Below are 25,886 nucleotides of genomic sequence, written 5' to 3'. Positions count from 1 at the left end.
TCCCAAGGCTTGAGGAGAGAGAATGAAGAAAGGTGAGGCACAGAGGTCGAAGCCATCTGAGACCGACGGACGCAACACATAAGTGGTTTGAAGAGTATGACATAAACCACCTTGACCATTAACAGAAAATCAAAAGCCAATCTATGATCTTGTAAAGTAGCTGTCACTTCTCTTCATTGAATAGCAGTATGTTACAGCATTTCTACTGTAGTGTTTTTAAATAATTCTAGACGCAGGATACTTGTAGCTAATCTGGCTGTACTATGACCAGCTCCAAATATGAGTGCTGAAGCTTAACTCAGAGTTAAGGGATCCCATGTGACAGCTTCTTCCAGTGTGGCACATTAATATGGCATGAGTGTTTATGGGTAAACCTATGACTCATAAACAAAGGCCCGTGAGGGGGAGATCGCTCCCGGGACCCCGCTGGAGCACCAGGGACTTGTGGTAAGTCTTGGGTGGGGGGGGGAGGGGTGTTGCAATTAATGAAATTTGAAGGGTTGGGGTGGGTTTGGGTTTTTTTATGTGCCCTTTCTCCCCCCCCAAAAAAAAAAATAATGATAAAACCTGTTTTGGGTTTTCCTATTGTTTCGGCAACCCCCTGAAATGTGACAAAATAGGAAATATCATCTATATTTCCTATTTCGTCGTAAACGAATGCACATCCCTATTAGCAATGCCATTCTTGTATTTTCTCCTTTACCACAGTCTGGCTATCTGTTGATATGGTCAAGGATGGAAATACATGTAGAAACCTTAGGCACCAGCCGAAATGTTAGAACTTTTTTTTTACTTTGTGATGTACCTTTTTTCTTTGTTATTTTTATGCTGGGTTTCACTTGTTCTATTTTTATTTTTTTGTTTGTTTTGTTTTTCTTTCTCCTTCCCACCCTCCCAGTTTCTTCCTTGTCCTGTCTCGATGCATTCTCTTTCACCCAGTCCTCTAGCTCTCTCCCATGCTATCTCTGCAGCTGCTGGGTGGATGGCAGGTGGTTGGCATCCTGCTTGTCATTGACAGCTGCTGCTGGGAGGGTGTCTTGGGCTCTTCTGTGAGCAGTTGCTGGCCCTGTCTGTGGAGGATCTTCTCTGCAGGAGTTCATGCTACTTTAGTCAGGGCTGGAGGCAGCTCAGGTTACAACTATACAGGAAATTAATTAGGTACCTGCACCATTATAATTTATGCGCTTGGGAGATTTTCAGCCCTGGGAAGGGAAATGCCTCCTATAACCATGGCATTTGCAGATCTGTCTGGGTTATTACCTTAATGTTTCTAGGTGGGGTTTTTTCTCCCTCTGGCATTGTGATGTTATAGTGTTTGCACAATTTCCAGAGGATAAATTGTGCAATCTTGTTGTGCCTTCCTGTATGCAGTCCTTCGAACTTAGCATGTCGCATGCAACCACAGGAGGGGAAAATATTTTTGGTTCTGTGGTCCAGAATCTGCACTTGCTTGTTTTTCCAGTTTTCTCTATGCTTGATTAAAGCAGTCCTGTGCTGCAATATTAATCTTTCGTCGTCAGTTTTAAGTTCACCTCTTTAGCCATTTGATTGACAGTCTTGATAAGAATGTCATCAGTGAAGTACTTTATTTGTATTTTCCGCTATATTTTGTGTGCTTGTCACTTGTTTTTTCTTGTTTACTGATCCTGTTCTAGAAGGATTTTTTTTTTATGTTCTGCAAGTTTTGTTTTCTTCCTCGGGTACACTATATATGCTTTTGTTCTCCATAATGCTTATTGTACAAGTTTGCTGGTGGAAACTGTTTGTGGCTATTTACTTTCGAACTTTACCACCAAATTAGCGTTTGGGCCTGTTGAGGCCATTAAGCAGTGGTGGAAAAATATTTTTAAAAACTTAGGTGCCAGCCAAAAATGTTAAGCCCAAGACATTTTTGTTGGCTATTGTGCTCTTTATATTTTTTGTCAGTTTTTTTTTTTAGTTTAGTTTTTTCCTATTTTGATTTCCTTCACTTCACTTTACTTTTTTTTTTTTTTAATCCAGGCACTCCTCTTTCCCTTTCCTCCATCTCTCCTTCCAAGCACTCTGCCCCTTTTCATCTCATCTCTCTTTTCCCTCACATATAGTTTCTTCCCCTCGATCCAGCAATAGAGGTTCAGCCACAGCTGCTCTCCACAGCCTAAGTCTCATCTTCCGTCAAGCGCCAGATGATGAATTTTAGACAACTTGGCATTCAGGATTTTTAATGTCCCGATATTAAGAGGATAACTTTCAAACATTCGTAAGCTCACCTGTATACACAGCTATAGGGACACACATGCACAAATATTTTATATCAAGCATTCAGATTGTATAAAATACGCATAAATCTACCCAACATATTCTTGTATCAAAAAATGTGTCATGTATTTTAAACTTAGTTGCATAGATTTTGACTTATCCGGCTAGGTGGTAACAAATATCCGGCTAGATTGCACTGTGGCGACTTTTCCAGCTATGTAAATCATTTGAAGACTTATAGTATCCGACTATCTTACTTATCTGGCTATGTAGCTTTTTTTTTAAAGACTTATCCAGCTAAATGGTGGCGATAAGTAAAAAAATTATCCGGATAAGGGCGCACATCCACTATGCGCATGTATTTATGCTTCTTATTTTAATCATTTACATGAGGAAATGTAACTTGCATATTTTCCTTAGCCCTTGTCTGCTCTTACACGCGTAAATGATCAAATTTTATAACATGTGTGCGTGAAGGAAATTACCAGTTAAACCAATTAGTCCACCAGTTTCCCCAGTTTATCTCTAGGTCTTCGAGACTCCCCTGGTTCTTCAGCCTGTGCTTCCCCCAGTTTACCCAGTCCCCTCATGCAGTGACTTAAACCTGATAATTAGCAGGTGTAAATATGTGCAGGTGACAGCCGTCCGTGTATTGGCAGGTTGTAAAATAGCACCTTATGTGCATAAATGTCGGCCTCGCCCTGGAACACCCCTAGCCCACCCCTTTTTTTTATACGAGCAAATTTGTTCGCGCACCATTACTTGTGTGTGTATGTTCGAGGTTTATAAAATAGCACTTAAACAAATAGCGCTACTTGCATGCGCTGGTGCTCATTTTTATGCACACAACTCTCTTAAAATTTACCTTTAAGTATTTTTGTAGGCCTACTAATAGTAGCTGTGTATCTGCAGTCTATTCATATAATGCTTATATCACTACCCGCTTTCAGGATATATAATTTGACATATGCTGGTTCTTAAGACTATCTGGTGAGCATGAAGCAGTTTTCTTGTTCTTAAATACAAGTAGTTGAGATCTCTTTGGAGCCAATCTGATTCCAAAACTGTATGAAAATGCAAGGATTTCAAGTAGATTGATGACTTGTTAAAGCATTTTTTTATATTAGTTTGCCTCCTGTAGTACTCTTTGCTGATCTCTTCTCTCACTGTTTTATGTTGCATTGGTTCAACTTCCATCTACTCCCACATATTTAAAGCCTCTTTCCTGTTCATTTTTTATATTGCAGTCCTCAATCAAAGAGATTTTCAGTTTTAGTTAAATTCCTCCTAGAAAAAAGTCACTTTTGTATGTTTGTCAAGGCCAATGCCATCATGATCTCATCTGAGAAGGTTATGTGACAAGGCAGTCACAGAAGTTGTAAACCTTGAAACCTAGAAATAGTCAGTGCAGTGTTATTTGCTGATCATTTATTTGTCTCTCTGAGGTTGAGGCTAAATCCATAGCCCGAAGAGTTATTAAGATTGAGTGCTTGCTGGATTTAGAGCCAGACTATGCTTCTTCTTAGTATGATGCATTCTTTTTCAAATTCAGAAAGGCACTGAGTAACATTAAAGCTAAAGAATAGTATTTAATTCACTGTTCCATTATTTATTTGTATTTATTACATGCCTTTTTTAATACAAGATTCATCCAAAGCATGTTACAGTGTATTACAGGGTTTGGCATACTCACTGGAAACAGATTTTTTCCAGTCCTCCGCCTCTTCATTTTGCCCCATTAGATCCGGCCCGCCAGCACCTTCGATGTCGTCAATAATTGCTTATCAAATCACACTCAATCACCCCATAAATAACTTTTATATGAATCTATAAATTCTTTGTTGCTCACCAAACGTGAGCAACTTAGTTGTGGTATTTTGAATGAGATGACTCACGTTTGGTGAGCAACAAAGAATTTATAGATTCATATAAAAGTTATTTATGGGGTGATTGAGTGTGATTTGATTAGTATCTTATAATTCCCCAAAACATTTTTTGGTGCTTTTTGTATTGGGTATCTCACGTCAATAATTGCTTGGCATCGCAAGCCTTTGTTGATGACTTTGACCTGGTTGTCAGCAGCCGGAAGTGACGTTCCCCACTCAGAGGGAGCAGTGGGGAAGGAAGAGCATTGGCCAGCTGTAGAGAGGTCTGTGTGGCTGCTGGTGAATCCCATCCCACCGGCGGTGAAGAAAGGAAGAGGCCCGTCTCTTTGGTTCACCCAGTGGCACAGAAGCTGTGCGTCTGCATTGCCAAGTAACCCGAGTCTTATCTTGTAGTCTGTGCAGGCTTCACGATATATTCAAAGCTGGTGAGGGCAGCACTTTCTCCTTGCTGATCTTGCGATACACAAGATCAGCATGGAGAAAGTGCTAGACTCGCTAGTTTTCAATATCGCATGGCCTGCGGAGAGGAGAAGCAACAGAGCAGGCTTGAATGATGGATCAGCTCCTCCCCAGCAAACGGCGCTGACATTGACAGCGGAGGAGCAAGAGAGACTCTCAGGCTGCCGTGTGTGTGACGGACAATGAATGGGAGCTTGCCTGGGGTGTGTGCATGAGGAAGCCAATGAGTGCATGTTTGTGTATGAGTGGGGGCGGGTGAGAGCACATTGTGTGTATGGGTGAGAGAGAGCATGTGTGTTTGGGTGTTGGAGGGCGCACGTGTGTGCAGCAAGCCCCCTTCCTTTCTGCTTGCTAATTCTTAAAAATCTTGGGGCATCTGGAATTCAAAAGTTTCCAGGTATGGAAAGCGGGGAATTTTTTTTTTTTTTTTAAATCCTTACTAGTTTTAATTTTTGGGTATTATTTGATGTCTGTTTTGAAATATTTTATGGGTGTTTGGAACATTTTTATATGAGCTTTTAACTATTTGATGATCTATTAATTGTGTTGAATTAATCTTTTTATTGGTTTGTTTGCTGCTTTTGTCCTCTGTGGGATATAATTTGCCAGTGTAACTGCCCCTGCTCATGGAGCTGTAAGAAGGCAAACCCTACTCTCACAGAGTTCTAAGGAGAATGTTGGCCCTCAGTTCCACTAAGCTCCAATAATGTGGCCCTTTAAAAAAAAATAAAATAAAAAATAAATAAATAAAATTGCCCACCCCTGGTGTATTATTAGACTAGGAGCATACACACAGGGAATAATTGCAGCGTCATAATAAAAAGGTATAATTCAAATTTGAAAAGCAGCAAAAGTCACATTACAATGTAATGTAATGTACCTTTTTAGGACTGACTTTAAATAGATCAACAATTACAAACTAAGCTCTACCAACAACACAGCAAAGGTACTAGTAAGTAACTCAAGAATAAATAACAGCATAGCAAAATATTTGTAGCAGCATGGTTAAGGAGTTTGAAGCGATGCTGGAAGCTTCCTGTAGAGTCAGATTAGCAGCTTTGAGTTCCGGGTTTTGTATTCAAGGCCTGACAGTGGGAGTAATCATGTATTTGCTTCCTGAAGAAGGAGTAATCTTGTATTTGTTGGAGCTGTTCTGGGAGGGAGTTCCACAAGGCAGGAGCCGTTCATGTGAAGGATCTTCTGCAAGCATCTGCTTTAGATTTCTTTTGACGACGAATAAAGGATGCTTAGTGACCCAGCTGCCTGCAAGAGACACAAACTCTCAGAAGAGTAAACAGAGAAAGTTTGTCCACAATGCAGCAGCCGGACATCTGGACTCTTATATCAATCAATTTGTACCTGGAAAACATTCAATGAAATATTTTCTTGGCTTTTGCTCTTACCTCATGATTGCTGCCAGTCCATTTTATTGGTCTCCACGCTACCCACTGTTGCTACTTGTGACCTTTGGCAATTCACTTTACCCTCCATTGCCTCAGGTACAAAATTAGGCGTAGATTTTTAAAGTTATGCATGGGCGTAGATTTGTTCGCGCAACCCGTCGTGAATAAATCTACGCCTGATTTTATAACAAGTGCGCGCTGCTGCGCGCATGTTATAAAATCCAGAGTCTGCGTGCGCAGGGGGTGCATAATTGTGCAACCTGTGCGCGCCGAGCAGCCTGCCTCCGTTCCCTCAGAGGCCGCTCCGAAATCGGAGCGGCCTCTGAGGGAACTTTTTTCTGGTCCCCCCACCTTCCCCTCCCTTCCCCTACCTAACCCACCCTCCCCAGCCCTAACTAAATCCCCCCCTACCTTTGTTGAGAAAGTTAACTTGCGCGTGCTGGCCGGCTGCTGGCGCGCCATTCCCCGACCTGGGGACTGGTTCGGAGGCCTTGGCCATGCCCCCGAACGCCATGCCGCCCCCGACACGCCCCCCAAGCAAAGCCCCGGGACTTACGCGCGTCCCGGGGCTCTGCATGTGCCGGCGGCCTATGCAACATAGGCACACCGGCGCACAAGTCCCCTGTGCGCGTAAATCCGGCTGGATTTACCCGTGCAGGGCTTTTAAAATCTGCCCCTTAGATTGTAAACCCTGTTAGGGATAAGGAAATACCCACAGTATCTGAATGTAATCCGCTTTGAAGTGCCAAAAAGCAGAATATAAAATTCTAAAATAAATACCGTATATTTCGCTCCATAAGACGCACCTGACCATAAGACGCACCTAGGATTCAGAGCGGGAAAATTAAAAAATAAATAAATAAATAAAACTGGTGTGCTAAACCGGTTCTGTTCCCGGGCGTCTGTGTGTCTTATGGAGCAAATTAGGGTAGAGCATAAAATGTTTTTTTTGCCCCCATTCCCCATACCAACTCTTTAAATTTAATTAACTACAACCCCCCCCCCCCCAAGACTTGCCAAAAGTCCCTGGTGGTCCAGCGGGGGTCCGGAGCGATCTCCTGCACGCGGGCCGTCTGCTGCCAGTATTCAGAATGGCGCCGATTGCCTTTGCCCTTACTATGTCACAGGGGCTACCAGTCACATGGTAGGAGCACAAGATGGCGCCGGCCATCCATTGCTCGTACCATGTGACAGGGGCCGACTAATGGCACCGGTAGCCCCTGTGACAGAGTAAGGGCAAAGGTTATCGGCGCCATTTTGAATACTGGAACCCATCGGCCCAAGTGCAGGAGATCACTCTGGACCCCCACTGAACCACCAGGGACTTTTGGCAAGTCTTGGGGGGGTCAGGAGAGTTGAGGCTTGTAGTTAATTAAATTTAAAGGGTTGGGATGGGGAATGGGAACAAAAAAAAATTGGTTGTAGTTAGTTTTTGTTGTTGTTTTTTTTTTTTTAATATTCGCTCCATAAGACTCACAGACATTTTCACCACTTTTGGGGGGGAAAAAGTGCGTCTTATAGAGCGAAAAATATGGTAAATACCTTTCTCACCTGCTCATGCCATTTTTTTTTTACTTAGATTGCAGGCTGTGTGAGGCAGGGATTCTCACTTGATGCTTAGAAATTGAGGACTGATCACAGCAAAACATGCTCTATATTTAAAAAAATAAATAAATAAAAAGTTTTAAATACTGCATTCCCTGGGTATTTTCACTTTTTTTTTGTACTGTATAAAAATACTGAAAGGAAAAGTTTTTTTTTGTTTTTTTAAAATCTTTAACACAAGAGAGATACAGTCACAAAAACGCTTGATGTATATAAGCATAGCTTTCAAAAGTATATTGCCATGATTGATTGTACATTAACTATAAACATAATTAACAACAACTGGTTGCGTTTGTGGTGGCAGGTTATAATAAATGCTTTGAATATTCCGCTCCTGCGTACAGTTTTTAGTTTTTTACACCATTCACACTAATCATTCATATCCTAATTCTCACATCAGCGCTTCAATCATTCTTTCATTCAACCAGCTGAGCCATGATGTCCTCTCCAGAAAATACATGCAAAACACTTGTTGTACATTAGCGAATATGACAAGTCACATTGGAGAGTTATGATTGGGGCATACATCCTAGTCATACAAAAGTTACCAATCGCTGGATTAGCGACTGACTAAAAGTGAGTGGCAGATGGTTTCTGGTAATTGGGCATACGTCAACTCCCAAAGCTTTAAATACTCCCGCGATACCTTACAATTAGTAAATTTGACATCCAATCTTTCTACTTGCATCCAGTCTGCTAGCTTCCGGAACCACGTAAGGGGTGTGGGGCTGAGAGGCTTAATCCAGTTAACTAGAATACACGCTTTGGCCAGACAGGTCACAATATGCACATATTTCACGATGGCTTTCGTAACACAGATAGCCATTGTGTGGAGCCCAGCAATATAAAATCTCCAGTAAGTGATGGTTTCTGCTGGATGGAACCTTCTATGACTTGGAACACTACACTCCAAAAGGGAAATAGAGAAGGATAAAACACAAAATTATGTAGCACTGTGCCTCTGTCTCTGTGGCATGTCAGACATGTATCTGTAGTGGAAATGTGCCTCTTGGAGGCACGTACATTATCTATATACATTTTATGTAGCAGCTTAAATTGCATTTCCTGAATCTTGGCATCCACCGTTGTGGAAAAGAGATATCCAAAATACTTTAACATGTCTTTTTGTGATACCGAATGACCCAGTAAGTTCGACCATGAGTTGGCTATCTGTGTACAGAGATGTTCAGCCTCTTTGCTAAATCACAATTTTATACCAAAATGACAATGAGTTACAATCTTTTTAACCTTAGCAAATATATTAAGTACATATTCTGGGTCAAAAAGTTTTGGGTTACAAGTCAGTATGCGCATCAGATAGTGTCTCGCTTGTAAAAACATATAGAATTGTTTTGGCGGTATTTGAAATTGAGAGCTCAATTGGTCGAAAGACATTATTGTTTGGCTAGTTGCACAGTACAAGTTCTCCAGAGATATTAATCGCTTTGATTCCCACTGCGTAAATATCTGGTTATTCAGTACTGGTAAAAATGTCGGATTTCCAGTTAGACTCATTAATTTGGTGCGAAAGGGATTTATCAAACTCGCGGCAAAAATATTGCCAAGCCAGTCTAACCAGTTTTATTAAAATATGATTTCTAACTAGCGCAGTGAGATCAGCTCTTTGACTATGTAACACATTTATGGGTTTCAGGGGGCTCACAATATCTGTTATTAATTCTCGGACTTCAAACCTATACTGTGCATGATACCATTCCCAACAAAAATGCAATTGGCATGCCTTATCATAAAAGTAGAAATATGGTAGCTTCAGGCCTCCATACTTTTTTGACAACAAAAGTACTTTATAGTTCAATGGAGCTTTCTTTTCCCGCCACAAACAGGGTCAGCGCTTTACATAACTGCAAGTAATCAGAGTGCCTAAGCCAGACTGGCAGCATTTGCAGCTTATAGAGCAATTTCGGCAAAAGGGCCATCTTGAATAGAGCACTTCTACCAAACAGTGACAGGGGTAGGTCTTTCCAGACTGTCAGTTGCTCTCGCATGCTTTCTATCAGAGTAGAGATATTCATATCATATAATTTAGATAGATCTCATGGGATCTGTAGCCCCAAATATTTGAAAGACCCTTTGGACCATGATAGAGGAAAGTCACCTGGGCATGTCTCTTGTACTAAGGGTGATATAGGCAATGCTTCGGATGTAGAAAAGTTTATTTTCAAACCAGCGAACTGCCCAAATTGCTCGATAAGGCTCATTAGTACTGGTAGGCCAGTATGGGGATTTCTTAAAAAGAGTAGCATGTCATCCGCAAATAAACAAATTTTATACTCTTTTGACCCTAGGTGAAAGCCCTGAATATCTAGAGATTCTTTGATTTTGGTAACAGGTGGCTCCACTGTCAGGATGTATAGTAGGGGGGACAATGGGCAGCCTTGTCTTGTGCCACTTTCTAGGGAAAATGACTCCGACAACTCACCACTTTTGTATACGATGCCCACCGCCTGTATAAACATGAGTTTAATCCATGCTATAAATATTGATGGAAATTCATATCTTTCTAAGAGCCAGAACATATAGTCCCATTGGACGTTGTCGAACACTTTCTCAGTGTCTAAGCTAGCAATTAAGTCTTCAAGATTTTCTAAGGACCAGAGGGCCGTTATTAGCTTACATATATTAGTAACTCCATTCCTGTTCTTTACAAAGCCAGTCTGGTCTGGGCAATGAGATCAGGAGTAATCTATTGGCTAATATTGAGGCTGAGATTTTAACAACTACATTAATCAGCGAACTGGTCCTATACGAGCCTGCCTGTGTTAAGTCTTTGCCTGGCTTGGGAAAAACAACTATCAGTGCTTTATTCATTTCTGGAGACTAGCACCTTTTTGGACACATGTCTGATATAGACTTTGCAAGGGGGGTGACTACGTCGTCTTTTAGGATTTTATAAAATTCCGCCATCTAGCCCCGGTGCCTTTGCCAAAGACAGCCGAGTAATTGCATATATTTCCGAAGTAGCGATGGGATTTGCTAATCTTTGAGACCAAACCTCTGAAATTTGTGGTAGCTGTAAAGAAATTTTTTTGGGCATTTTTATCTGTTTCCTTTTTTGAATAAAATATTTGGTAAAACTTGAGCATTATTGCAGTAATGCTTGCTTGGGAGGTTTGAGTATTTCCATTGGAATCAACCATATTTGTAATAAAGTGTTTAGGTTTGATATTTTTGATTAGCCGTTCTAATAATTTGCTGGCCTTATTACCTTGTCTGAAAGATTGGGTTTTAAATTGGAGAATATGCTGCACCCTCCATTTGATATTTTTAAAGTGATTAAAGTGTTTTAGTAACCAAAGTTATTTCATCTTGTAGCGAGGTAGCCAAACTGGACATATGCTTTTTTTTTAGGGCTCTGAGTTGATGTTGTAATGAGAGTATCTCTTGATCTTGGAGTTTATTCTTATGAGCTACATATGCTATTATTTGTCCTCATAGTACAGCTTTACCAGCATTTCAATAGGTATCACTTGAAACATCTGCTATGGGATTAAATTGAACATATTCTTCCCATTTATTTTTTAGTATGTGACAAACTGTATCATGGTAGAGTGTAGGCGAGAGCCTCCATTGGTAAGGAATTTTGGTCCGCGTGAGGATAGTTAAGTCTATAGATATGTGCGCATGGTCTGAAACCGCTATAATGTCAATGCTAGCATCCTTAAGCTTAAGAAACATATCACTTGAAATTAGGAAAAAATCTGTTCTTGAATAAGTTATGGACCTTTGAGTAGTATGTGAAATCTAATTCCGTTGGATGATGTATTTGCCAAGCATCTATCCGTTGGAGCTCTTTCATTAAAAAATGTATCCCCTCTGTATGTCTGCTGGGGATTCCAGTTCTAGTTGGTTTAGTATCTAATTTAGGGTCAAGCGGCAGGTTGAAGTCTCCTCCCAATTTTCATTTGTACTGAAGGTGATGTCCTATTTCAGAGGTCAGTCCCACAAAAAATGTATGGCTACAGACATTAGGGGCATATATATTGCACAACAGAATTTTCTGCTGGTCAATAGTGCTACATAGTATTATGAATCTACCATTTTTATTTTATTTTGTTTTCCAAAACAAATGGACAGTCCTTATGGATTAGGATGGCAATTCCCCTGCTTTTTGTAGAGTAGGATGCATAGTAGCGTTGACCTATCCAATCTTGTTTTCATTTTCTATGCTCCTTGTCAGTCAAATTGGTTTCTTATAAAAACCCTATTTGTGTTTTTCGCCCTCTTTAAGTGGTTCAAAATCTTTTTTTGTTTAATAGGGAAATGTAATCCCTGCACATTGAGGGATACTAATTTCAGATCAGCCATAGTCAGTATTAATACACCAATATGCCAAGTAGTGATAAAGACTTGAAACCCCGCCCAGCCTCAAGGTCCAGTTCTAAATACATTATCAAGTACATTCACATTATTTTTCCTAGAGTAAGACATCACAGCCAGGAAAACAACACCCATACTCTGATTATTTCTTGTTTTACATTTTGCTACATTCATTCCCTCAGATATACTCACAATCTTAATCATACATACAGTCACACAACACATCCACACCAAAAACCTTGCTCCTAATGGGCACATCCTCCTCAGTTTGGTTCTGCTCCGCTTCCTTTTAGGTGAAGATACGTCCATCGGGCTTGCCCTTTGTAAAGCGATCTGTTGCAGGTGAGCAGTTCGTAATCGAGTATAGGCTGGAGGATTCACTGTCATATGCTGAAGTCCTATCGTTCCATGGGGTATAGAGAGAACTATCCGGCTTTGATTGTTGTGCAGTAGTCATCTCCACTGGTTACCCGGCCCGTGTTGACTCGCTATAGATACTGGAGTAGTAGGAAGACCAGTCGCTATTCAGTGGGGATAGCTGCAAAGCATAACAGTCAATCGATCCAAAAGCTATTAGCTAGTTTATGCTGCCTTTGGTTCACGGTGATCGATAGCACCTTCCTCCTTTCTTTTGGAAGCGTTTCTGTGATGCCTACTTTGAGTGGCAGGAAGGTAGGCTTTTAATGGAACGAATAGGCCTCAGTCCACTGTGCTTCAGTTTCTTTTTCTTAGGTTCAAATGGCGCAGGATGTTTAGGAGTCCTGTTGGTCATTGTTCTCGGATTGTAATGATGCCATGAATTTTTGTGCTAATTCTTTAGATAAACATGTAGTTGTTTTTCCAACATGGGTAATTTTTAGTTTGGCGGGATATTGCAAAGTGAATCTGATTCCTTTTTTATAAAGTTCTGTGCATATTCCTGAGAATGCCCGTCAATCCTCTGAGACTTTTGCTGAATATTCATTGAACAAGAGGATCCAGGAATCTTCATATTTTAGGGGTTACGCTGCTCCTCTTTTTTATGTCAGGAGAAGTTTTATTTATTTATTTATTTTAAATCTTTTCTATACCGTCGTTTGGTGGGGACCGTCACAACGGTTTACATTAAGGCACATAAAAGTAATAATGCTGCAATTTGTCCGATTACAAAAGTGCCATAGGGTTCGGTAACATAGTGATCAAAATTAAATGTTAAATGTAATGAATCTTATCCAGGCCTCTCTATCTTGGTATTGATTACAGAATTAACTTTAAAATTGTGACTGTCTTTTAAAAAACTACACATTTAGTGAATACAGCAGTGTGTGTGGGTGTTTTATTGTTCGTGCTTTGCTCGTCCCTGGTTTCTATTCACCCTTCTCTTTCTGAAAAGCTTGTTTAAAGAGCCAGGTTTTTAAACCTTTTCTAAAGGTTTTGCTGTCTCTTTGTAATCTTAAATCTAGGGGCATGGAATTCCATAGTATGGGTCCTGCCAGTGATAGTGCTCTCTCTCGTACTTGTGTTAGTCTTGCAGTTTTGACTGATGGAATAGTTAGGAGTGCTTTGTTTGCTGACCTTAGGTTTTTGTTAGGGACGTGTACACGGAGGGCTGTATTTAACCAGTCTGCATGTTCGTTATGTATTAACTTATGTATGGTGCATAGTGTTTTGTATTGCATTCTTTGTTCAATGGGAAGCCAGTGTAATTCAGCCAGTGTTTCAGTGATGTGATCTCTCTTACTTTTGCCAGTTAAAATTCTTGCAGCTGAGTTTTGCAGAACTTGCAATGGTCTTAGTGAGGTGTATGGAAGACCTAGTAGAAGTGCATTACAATAATCAGTGCTTGCAAATATTAATGCTTGTAGTACTGATCGAAAGTTAGCGGTTGTCAGCAGTGGTTTAAGTCTCCTGAGGACCATGAGTTTAGTGTATCCTTCTCTTACTTTTAGGGATATGTGTTGTTTAAGCTTAGTTCGGTGTCAATTATTACTCCTAGATTCCGTACTTTCTCTGCAAGTATTATTTGTTGGTTATTTTTTAGTGTGATTGGGTTTTGTTTGATTTCCATATTTTTTTTCTTTCTAAATGTAAGAATTCTGTCTTCTCTATATTGATTACTAATTCCATTTGGTTTAGTAGCTGTTTATTTATTTTTATTTTATTTATTTGCATTTCTTATATACCGGCATTCGCGATGGGAGTCGCATCATGCCGGTTTACAATTAACAGGGTGTGACAAAAGAAGAAATACTTAGAACATTAACATGTGATAGAAGAGGAAATAGCAGTTACAATAAAACAGGGACATAATGCAACTTGGAATGTAAAGAAAGCGATAGAGAAAATTAACAATGAGGTAAAAGAAACAACAATGTAATAAACCTGCCAATTTAAAAGAGAAAGATATCTAGATACATGTTGGCTAAGTTTAATGTTTTCTCGATTGTATCGTCAATGGGTAAAATTAATTGGATATCATCAGCGTATATATAGTGTGTGGTTCCCAAACCAGCTAGCAGGTGACATAGAGGTAGCAAGTATATGTTGAAAAGTGTGGCAGAGAGGGCAGATCCTTGTGGTACTCCTGTTTGAAGGTTTATTTTTTCTGATATAGCGTCTTTAATTTGTACCTGAAAATATCTGTCACTGAGATATGATCTAAACCACTTGATAGTTCTGTTGTTTAAGCCTATTTCTTCTAGTCTATTTAAGAGTATGTCATGATTTACAGTGTCAAATGCTGCTGACAGGTCAAGCATCACTAGAATGTAATGTTTACCGTTATCAAAACCCCTCATAATGTTATCTGTAAGTGCAATCAGAAGTGTCTCTGTACTATAGTGTTTTCGAAAGCCATGTTGAGACGGATACAGGATGTTATTGTTATCAAGGTGTTCTGCTAGTTGCTTTTGTATAGTTTTTTCTATTAATTTTGCGATTAAGGGTAGGTTCGATACTGGTCTGTAGTTACTCAGGTTCAGTGGGTCACTGTTTTTCTTTTTTAAAATAGGTTTTACGATAGCTCAATATCAATATCCTTGCTATCACTGGCCTTGGTTTAGTAGTATTTTGGTTAGCTGTCCCCAGTCGGTGGACTCTTTCCACTACCACCGGTTCTGTCGTCAACGACAGACCCAAAGTTTCCAGCAGCCACACCTGGACTAGTGGCACTAGATCGGGATCTTTCACTGATTCCGGGACTCCAATGATACGTAAATTGTTACGCCTTCCTCTATTCTCTTGATCTTCGATTCGATCTTTCAAGATCACATTTTCTTTCTTTAAGGCCTGCATGTCTATCTCCATGCGGTCTGTTTGTTTCCTGCGGCACCATCCGGGACTCGAGTTCTTCGATTCTACGATTCTGTGTCTCAAAAGATTATTTTATTTCGTCTATTGACGATTGCAGTTTGATTAATTTATCTTCCAAAAGCGCTGATACATTTTTGGAAATTTCTTTGATTAAATCAGCTTTAAGTTCTTGCATCGATTTTTCAAACTCTGACGCCATTTGCAAATCTCCAGCCTTCACCTTATCCCACATTTGTCGTTGCGGTCTCGCCGTCATTCCTTCCCACATCTCTCATTAGTCACACTGCGGGTGGTCACTTGCCATTTGTGTTCTGTGGCATGAAAGTTTTCACAAATAACGACAAAATCGTGGTGTTAAGGGGCAACCCGAGTGGAGCTCTTCAGATTCTCGACTTCACAGCTGCATGACGTCACCAGAAGTCGAAAAGAAACATTTGCTGAGAATGGCTTAATATTTCATGTAACCTACTGTGCCGGTTTACATTTAAGGTATATTCATAATAAAAATAATTGCCTTGAATTTCTGAAGTGCCTCTCACTAAAACAGAATCTCAGTCCTAAAGAGTAAATTGTAGTCTCATGGCAGGGGGTGAGAGGTGGTGTAGGAATACAGGGTTAAATCCCTCTTGTCCATCGAGGCCAACCGGTTTGGGCACGCCTCAGATGTTTTGCACCCAGGCCCTGTGGAAGGGGAGGGAGAGCAGTGGTCTCTTCAGTGGTAGCTGCTACCAGATAACAAGAGCTACCGACTATCATCTAAAAGGAGTCTTTGGGCCAGTATGGGGCCTTGTGCTGCCCTGGGGGGGGGGAACCCCACAGAGGTGGCCCAAAAATATGAAACAATTTAGTACCTGTGGAAGATAAATACAAGTCATTTCTGGGCATGGAGCACCTAGCAGCATATTTGTGGTAACCAGACTGTATACAATTTTCCAAAAGGGTTTTGGGGGATGGGGGTGGGAGGGTGAAGAACAAATGTTAATGAATTGCAGTTGGGATACCCAGAAAATCATTGGCAGATAAGATTTAAAATTGTGCCCTAGGACCTCTCCTGACTCATGGTCTAGTTCAGTGCTTGTCTAGCAGTCTGCTGAAGCTGTATGAAACTGGTGGCCCCAATAGCTCACAATGTTTTGTTTGTTATTGCAGGTGATTCTTTCAGGAATTATTGGGCTAACAACATGGAGGAGACCAGTGGTACTGCTGGTATGTATGTCCTATAACATCTGTTCATATAAAAGTGTTGCAAGTTGCATATATGTACTATAAGTGTGATGCTGCCAAGATGTGGCACCATCTTGTTTCAAAAATAATTTAATTTAAAAATAGACCACATGCATTGAACTTGTTGATGAACTTGGCACAAAGCAGCAGCACAATCTGTTCTACTGTGGTACTCTTTCTTGGATCTGTATTTTCTGCTTGTTGTTTATAGTCAAGGATGCTCAGCAGCATTTTGTCATGCAATACCATGACTGAGATGTGCTGAGCTGCTGTGCAAATATTGGGAGAGCGGGCTGTCCTTTCAACAGTTCTAGCCTGGCATTTATCAGCATTGCTAAGAAGCCAAGCAGCAAGGCCTGACATTATGCTGTTTCTTTGACATTGGCCCTTACTGGGCCGATAGACCTTTATTGCTATTATAAACCAAGTTTCAGTGGAAAATGCAAAAGAGGGTAAGCAATTTAAGATTTACTTGTGGCAGAGGCATTCTTTTGTGCAGTCTGCAAAGAATCGAAAACTTCTCTGGATTTGCTTTAGCTAAAGATCAGGAGTTGCTAGGAGACGAATGAGACTGGGTAGGCTTGCTTGTTAAGTGAAAGCGCCAGTAAGAATTATTCTTTCAGCAGTGCAGGGTGGACTGCAGTATGCACTTCAAGTCCTTGTTGGTTTTGAGGTGCTTTTCGGTGAACGAGGGCAAGTGGTAGAGCTCTTCCAAGGGAAGAATCTGCCAGTGCAATGTAGAGGCATTTCTTCCAGGATGAGTCAGTGGGGCGTGTTTGTGGCACTGTGCTTGATATTAAAGCCCATGAGAATGGGCTCATTTTAGCAATAGCCTTGGCAGCCTTTTAAAGTTAGGGAATTGGAAGCCACTGCTGTCTGTAGTGGTTTATAATCAATTGAAACGAGTTGCAACCCGTTGAAAATTCAATAGAGAATATGTGGAATTGGAGGTGCTCAGGACGTGCGCTCTCTCTCTCCCCAGGTCAACCCCAGCACACTTAACCTCAAACCTTCCCCAGCCTAAGCCCCAGCATTCTGTTTTACGCACGTTATAGCCTTATTGCAGCTTAGTAAATCTATGTATTAGATTGTAAGCCCTCTGGGGACACGGAGATACCTACTGCACCTGAATATAATTCGCTTTGAAGTGCCAAAAAAGCGGAATATAAATCAAATAAATAGAACATATCAATGGTTAACATGGATTTGGTTTATTTTTCCTTATTGAAGCCAGATAAATAAGAATATTTTTAAATTAGCTTAAGGGATTTTAATAATAAATAATTGTTATGAAATATAAATTAAAAGAATAATCAGCAGAATTTTTCAAGCTTTTATTTATTCCTGAATCAGTAGAATCAGAATGATCAGGTTAAAATGTAATTTGTAGACGGCATAATTGGTATTAAGTTTTTACTTCCATTTCTTAAAAAAAAAAAAATAAATAAAATTTCCACCGTTATATAAATTAGAAACATTTTATTATATGGAGGAAAAAACTGTAAACTCAGATATTGAAAAAATGTATACTAAGGACTATTTATTGTAGAGGAATGAAGTGTTAATTTAGAGTCCATGTGATTATGTTGGTTGGTGTCTCATGTGCTCTGATGACGACAAGAGAGGGGGAAGTCATTTAATGCTGAAGCAACATATTTTCAGGATGAGGCTTATGTCCTCATGCCCATCTTTTTGTGGGAAGGACTGATTGTACTGTCAGTATTTTAAAGCAGTCTGTTCTATGGAGTTTTAGGTGTAGAACCCAACTCCATTCCCTCCTAGATTTCAGGGTCTAAAAAAACAACACATTAGCTGTGCCTTTAACATGGTATTTTATTGCAAATTGTGCTCCGTAACTTACAGCTTGCAGGGGAAACAACTGAAAGCAACCAAAAGATGCACTCTCTCTTACTGGATAATCTGAGAGAAGAGATCCAATCCAGCTCCCTATACTTCAATGCAGCCTTGTTCAGACACAGCAATAAAGCATTCAGGAGGTGACATTGCCAGCAGGCTGGTGCTTAAGAACTGCTGAGTGAACAGGGTGGGTCTACTCGAAAGCCAATAGGAGCCTGACTTGGCTTAGCCCAGCCCACAGTACCTGGGAAGGTAACACCACTACAGCTTCCCCAATTAATCGCAGGTAGAAATGCTCTCTGTAGAGTTCCAGTCTGCCACCTCCAGGGCCAGTGATTCAACCTACAACCACCTTTACAGTAGAGCCTGTTGGTCACACAGCTTCAAAAAAAAAAAAAAAAAAGAGTTAAAAACAGATTATATAAGGTTTGCTTATCGCTATCCAAAACAGTACTGCATTTGGCACTTAAGTTTTTTCCTTTATGTCTGAGGCGGCCTGTAGCTTGGGAATTTCCACAAGTGAAGACTGCCATCCTGCGTGTCCTTGGAGACAGTGAAATAATTTACCTGTAACAGTATTTCTCCAGTGGACAGCAGGATGTCCGTCCTCAGGACTCCCTTCCATCCTCCAATGGGGTTGGTTTCTCCAAGTCATAGTATAACGCCTGGGGTTAAAAATAAAATGGGAGGTATACATTTTTTTTATGAGATAGGACCCACAAGGACTTAGGAAATGAAATTAAAAAAAAATTGTGTTACCTGATTGGACACACGTTTTCGACGCGCTACTGTTATCCCTTATTCAGTAAGGGGCTGAAAACGTGCGTCCAACCCCCCCCCCCCCCCCCCCAACCTAATAGCGCCCGCAACATACAAACGCATGTTGATGGGCCTATTAGGTATTCCCGCGCGATTCAGAAAGGAAAATGTGCAGCCAAGCCGCACATTTTACTTTCAGAAATTAGCACCTACCCAAAGGTAGGCGCTAATTTCTTCGGGCACCGGGAAAGTGCACAGTAAAATCTGCTTTTCTGTGCATCCGAAAGTTACCAAAAGTAAAAAAAAAAAAAAAATTTTGAAGTCTGCCCACGGGTTGAAAACCGGACGCTCAATTTTGCTGGCATCCGGTTTCCGAACCCGTGGCTGTCAGCGGGCTCGAGAACAGACGCCGGCAAAATTGAGCGTCGGCTGTCAAACCCGCTGACAGCCGCCGCTCCGGTCCGAAAGGAGGCGCTAGTGTCCCTAGCGCCTCCTTTTACCTGTTTTTACCGCCAGGCCTAATTTGCATACTGAATCGCGCCACAGGAGAGCGGGCGTTCGTCTGCTCTCCCGCGGACTTTACTGTATCGGCTTGTAAGAGGCTGGAAGCTGAGAGTCATCGAGGCCCATGTTTGAAATTGGGCTGCTGCGTGCCTGAAGCTGGGCTGCATTCAGTGACAGGCTGCACGTGGAATTGACTCCTGAGGTGGTAAAGGAGGCCTTGAGAAACTTGAGAAAGACCTGGCGGAGCACCTCTGGGGTTTTTCAACCCTTCCATAGCTGGATAAATGAGCCGACAGCCTTTGGTCGTGAGCCGGGGTGGAGGGGAAGGCAGTCAGCTGATTTTTTTCAGCTGCCGTGAATACTATCTACTGCTGTTGAAGAGAGGGGCCGAGTTGTGAGCCGCGATAATCGCAGTTGGCACGGAGGGCTGAGGGTCCCTTTGCAATTGACAGGAGCAGCTGTGGGGGATGGTGCCACTGTCTAGATGAGCTGCAAATAGCTGATTTAAGCAGCGGCAGCACTGGGGATGCTGCCGCTGCCATGGAGAAACTGGATTTCAGTATCAGGACTCTGGGGAAAGTCCCCGACACCGATGTCACGTTGGGTTGTGGCCGGAAGTGATAGAGGCAGTCACTTCTGGTTTTGTGGTTAAAACAGGTAATTTCAAAATTAAATTAAAGTAAAACTAAGTGCCGAGAAAGGTAAATTATGCCCGATTCTGGATGAGGGGATCTTGCCTGAGCCCCCCCCCCATAGGTAAATTTTGCACGATTCTGGATGAGGGGATCTTGCCTGAGCCCCCCATGTGTAAATTTTGCACGATTCTGGATGAGGGGATCTTGCCTGAGCCCCCCCCATACGTAAATTTAAGTGCACCATGTGACTGCCCAAGGACCCAGTATTTAAAATGCCCAAAATTCCATCTAAATTTAAAACTTTGGCAAAATTAAGTTATGTGCAGGTTAAGGGGACCTCCTGAGTGGCCCCTGTGAGTTTTAGGACCCCAAAGTGAGTTTGAGGACCCAAGGAAAAATGGGTGCCATATTTCTTTAAATATCCCAAATTCAGGGCAACCTATGGTGGTGGTCAAGTGAGGGCAGGCTTTTTAATCTCCAAAGTGATCTTTAATGGAACTGAAAGGAGCTTAAATAGGCTCAAATTAAAAATGTTAAAACAGTGGGGAAAAGAGAGCTCCAAAATTGTTGTAACAGAGGAAAACTCCATGAAGGCCACCTGAGAGAGACTGAGGACCCCTAGATTGTTTGAGAGAAAATTATGGGGAAAAATTTAATTTTATTGTGATGTCTGTTAATTTCACTTTTGCCAATAATTGGGGTCTGAAAGACCGTGTATCACTTTAAATTGGCTAAAAGGACTGATTTGGAAAATATTTGGTTTGAGTCAAATTTTTGAGGAAAAATATAGACTCCAGTAAAAACCTGTGATCTGGTTCAGGGTTTTGAAACTGCAGATTCCATTGCATGACAGGGCTGCCGAAAATTCAGTCAGTGGGTAGGCAAATTAGCTAGTCTCCACCATTTTGCGAGAAGCTGGTGACTGAGAAGAGTAAAGCGGCCAGTGAATGAATACACCTGAGTACCCAGCAGTAATCTGAACTGTCTACAAATGCTGTCATGGGTCCAAATTATCCTGGAAGCTTCTCCCAAAACCTTAGTATAAAAAAGGGTGTATTTCTAAAGAAAAAATGTATTAAAATTCTCTCCAAAGTATAGTTACGAACTATAAGCTCCGATGTCATCAGCAATGCATGAATCCTCCGAGTGAGTTCTGTGAGGTTTGAATAAGTCAGCGTGTGACAGTTGGCACAGATGAGGGCAGAGGTGTTTCTCCCCTGAATCTCTAGTAAGGGGAAAAAAAAAACCCAGCAGAGGGGAATATCAAGAGGCACATGGAGGAGTGAATGTTATTGTGTGCCTGGTAAGTGTAGGATTTGTAGTAGATAAACTTTGCCATTTCTCTAAGGTAAGGTTTCAGAACAGAGATAGATACCTTTAAACGTGCTGAGCCATGGTCTTTTATTCAGCTAGACAGCTGTTTGACAGAACCTCAGTTTGTGTGACCGTGAAAGAATTTCACATCTTTAAAGGAAAGTTCATTAATGCAAAATTGTTTCCGAGTACAGTTTTTTGTTTTTTTTAACTATTTCCACTGCCATTTACAATACTGTGTAGATTAATGGGGGAAAACACTGGCACCTGCCTGAGTCCCATCGCTGTTTCTGTATTACCTTGATTATTTCTTTGCTACTCAGAGTGAGAGAGATATTTTCCCTTCTTGATATTCCGATTCAGAAGGAGAGACAGAAAGAGAGGGAATAGAGAATAATAGTTGCGAGAATCTACACAATTTCTGGTGTGAGTGAAAGGATTTAAGGCAGATGAGTAAAAAGGGATATATCAGAGTTAAGGTGATAAATACCACATCTGAGACAGTGTTAATATAGCACCTGTACAGTGGATAGTCGTAAAGACTTGCATGATTTTACTATAAAGCGAAGGTGAAACCAGAGCCTCATTGACAGTGGTGATATAATTTTATTTTACTCAAACAACATATCGCAACACTTTACTGAAAAGGTGAAAAAAATCAATTATACTGCTCAAACACATTATAGTTTGTATGTAAAGGAAAGAGTATATGAGAATGTGAGGGTTGTGTAATATACTTCAAGAGGGAAGGCCTGTTTTCTCTGTAACATCATAGACGGGGAAATACCAATTATTTTTTCCCACTAAGAGTAATATAGTTCAACTAGCCTGCACAGACAATAGTACACGTTTGTGGAAGGTTACTGGGGTCAGCGTAGCCAGCATATACTCTTATTATGTTATTTAAAGTCAGTACACATTTTTTACCTCGGAAGCCATCCATTCCAGAGAAGGCTTTTTCATCGAGATACAATAAGGTGTACCCTCTGACCACTCAAGCTACGCTCGCCAGCTACAAGAACTGTAGCTATGCATGCCAGATATGGCAGAGAGGCAAAGAGAGCAATGGGGAGTGAACACCACAAGAAATAGCTAAGTGCGTGCACCAAGACTAACATCAACAATCCAGCTAGACACCATTAAAAGAGGCTGCACAGAAAGATAGTGAAATAAAGAATAACAGTGAGAATACAGAGACACTGTTCAATAGCAAGACACTGCATACAGAGAGAACAGAAATATAAAGAACAGAGGGTAAAAAGGGTTTACAGGGCAAAGCCACACAGATAAAGAGCACATATCACCAGAAAGTTCATACTTACCTCCTAGCATCCAGGAATCTTTGGAAAAGAGAGAAACACACAAAGAATCAAATTCTTGAATATAGTTTTATGATAAAAATCTCTTCAAGTTAATGCTTGCATACAGTACTATAAGCTGTTACATCATTTGAGATACTTATCTGAGCGTAGTTTGTTTAGAACTGGTTTTGGATAAAACTTGGGAAATATATAAGAAATACCAGAAAAGTTTGTGTTTTACTGTTTGCTCAGACTGAGAACATTACTCTAGCACTTCCTATTGAAATGCAATGGTATTGTTAAGTAAAGTTTTGTTCTTTACCTCTGACTCAGTCTGAATAACGTTTTGACATTGTTTGAATTATTTACTTTAAATTCTGCCTTTCCTCTCTATCCCAGGGATACTCTCTGGGTGGGTTCCAAGCCCTTCTTCTGAAAAGGAGACCAGGCTGAAAGTAGGGTTTTATTTCTTCTTTTCCTCCCTTTGAAGTGTATTGATGACTCAAAGTAACATCTGAAATTCTATTACAAACTATTGCCACCTTAGCCACTGACAGCGGGAGAGTTACTTTGCACCAGAGGTGGGGGGTTAGAAATTTTCACAACTCAGGGTAATACCTGTTTTAATATCAGTAATAGTATTCATTAATACTTGCTCATGGGCAAAAGGGGGGGGGGGGGGGAGGTCAAAGGTAAAGAGGGTGTTTGCTCGCTAAATGTTGGCCAGTCTTCTGTCCACGCCTGTGTTTAGTTTCTATGAAGATACCTGATTCACATTCACTGAAGCTAGTTCAAAAAGAGCCTAAAAAACGAGTCAAGACCTTGAGGAAATGATGTGTACCATGCAGGCACAGATGGAAGACTTGATGCGCCAGAGCAGAGAAGAAAGGCACAGAGCAGAAAGCTATGAGGAAGGCCACGAATGACAGTATTATATGTGCCTAAAGAAAAGAAAATTCCTGATTTTCTCAGGGGTTCCACAGAAACCTGGAGACATATATAGAAGAATGGATTGAGCAGACCAGAGAAGCCTTGGGAGTGCTACATATAGCAGAAAAGGACCAGTTGGAAATAATAAAAGACCACCTGTTGGGACAAGCAAAAGATGCAGCTAAATATGAACGGCCAAGACCCAGAAACATAGGAGGGGCTGTTCAGTCAGCTCTGAGTGGTATTCAGAGACGATGTACCTGTAAGCAGAAGGTTACAGGAATTGCACAACAGGAGACAGACAGCTACTGAAGATGTGCACACTTGTGTCTATACAAGGCAAGGGAAATTAGAGCATTGGCCAGAGTCCCAGACTGTCAGGGTTACTGGGATCTGGGTACACCACCCCAGGAGTGGTGCAGGACCGCAAGGCAGGACACTGGGTTGAACAAGGGCTGGTCTTCCACCTAGCCAGCCCTCTCCCCTTCAGATTGAGCCCTTGGATTCTGGGGGCCAGTAGGTCTTTACTGGGACAGTACAAAATAGTGCATCCAGGAAGGCCAAAGCAAAGCTGGATAAGGCAAGGCTTGAACAGGCTGGACGAGGCAAGGCTTAGCACGGTGGACAGAGACAAGCTGGAGCAAGGTTGGACTGGATACTGGAGCTGGATACAGGACAAGGGCTGGGGCTGAGTACGGATAGACTGGGCAAGGATGCTGGGCATGGACTGGGGTAATGCAAGGCAGTGATACTATACTGAACTGGGCAAGACGACCAAACAGACGGGGCAAGACAACACAGAACAAAGAACATTAAAAGCCTGAAAGCAGTAAGGCTGGAAGGCTGAAGGCCACTAGGCTGAAGGCCCCTAGGTACAGAGAGGCCTGGATAAGCTGCAAGGCAGGATACAAGACTAGAGCAGGCCTGAAGGCCACAAGGCAAGGTAAGGTCTAGAGTAGAACACAAGACAAAGAGCAAGGAAGCAGAAGGTTCAGAGGCCACAAGGCAAGGTGCAAGAGTTAAAGTTCAGAGAGCCAAGGGTGACTCCATGAAGAGGCAAGGTGGTTCTGGTAAGATCAGGTTACATAGGGCTGAGACTTGGGTGTAGTGAGAACAGCTAGAAGGGGTTTAGCAAGGCTGGCAGAGAGGCTTGCTGAAGCCCTCTGCAGGCAAGGAGAAGTCATGGCAGGCAGGACCAGGGCACGGAGAGGCTGCATGGCAGGCGAAACCATGACACTGTCTAACTGATCCTAAGAAAATCATGAAGGAGTGATTTGTAACTGGCCTCATAGACAATAATCTGAGAAGAGAATTGTGGAAAAATTTATTCTAACACCCAGACAAAACTTTCCCTGAACTCCATGCACTTGGCTTTTTTCTGGTCAAAACAAGAGGAGGCAGCTGAAAGATCCGATGAAAGTGCATGTTTGTTACTGGTACATGGCAAAAATGAAGGGGCAATCAGAGAATAGCAACTGAACAAACAGGGCTTTAGATATGGAAACAGTCATGTTCTCAAATTGCATAGAAATGCAAAATAAATTCCTCACAGACAGGTAGAGTGGAGCAACAACAACAAAGTCGCTGTTGGGAACCACCAACTAGCAGAACACCATGGCCAGATAAAAGAAACAGAAGTGTGTACCAGCCCAGAGAAATATCACCTCAGATACAATAGTGCAAATGATCAGAGACCCAGATACAACCAGCAGAGTGCTTCACTCTCCAGAAATGAGGTGAAATTATCTGCATTAGGTGTTAGGACATATTGCTAGGGATTGTGAAAGCAAAAAAAGATGCAATCCACTTGTGAGAAATTAATCCAGTAATCAAGAGACTTGGGGGAATCAAGATCAGAGGTGATTAGACAACATGCACAAAAAATATTCATGGCAAAGTAAGAGCAGCTGGCCACCAGTTCTAATGTATGGGTCCAACAAAGTAAAAACAAAGAACTGGCTGATTTGGAGAAAAAGAATAAAATGGCCTTTGGTAAAAAGTCCTACCCTGGATTAATAGTTGGCTCAGGATCTAGTAAGTGCTTTCTAGACACCAGCTCCGATGTGACCACCATCACTCTGTTCCATTTTCATAAATATTTTGTTCAGACCTGTAAATTGGAAGATGTTAGCTGGGTAAATC

At 41.4% G+C, this 25,886-nt stretch overlaps 1 protein-coding gene across 1 annotated transcript in view; it reads left to right on the top strand.

Moving 5' to 3' along the window:
* Positions 1-25,886, top strand: part of FAM189A2 (family with sequence similarity 189 member A2) — a 174,656-nt gene that overhangs the window by 19,727 nt on the left and 129,043 nt on the right. Inside the window, exon 3 of the mRNA XM_029615947.1 lies at positions 16,370-16,426. Within this exon, the coding sequence (XP_029471807.1) occupies positions 16,370-16,426 (57 nt within the window). The remainder of the gene's footprint in view (positions 1-16,369; positions 16,427-25,886) is intronic.

This window comes from Rhinatrema bivittatum, chromosome 1, assembly GCF_901001135.1.
Source record: "Rhinatrema bivittatum chromosome 1, aRhiBiv1.1, whole genome shotgun sequence".
Lineage (NCBI taxonomy): Eukaryota > Metazoa > Chordata > Amphibia > Gymnophiona > Rhinatrematidae > Rhinatrema > Rhinatrema bivittatum.
Note: the sequence above shows the minus strand (reverse complement) of the source record. Positions and strands in the feature narration are given on the sequence as shown.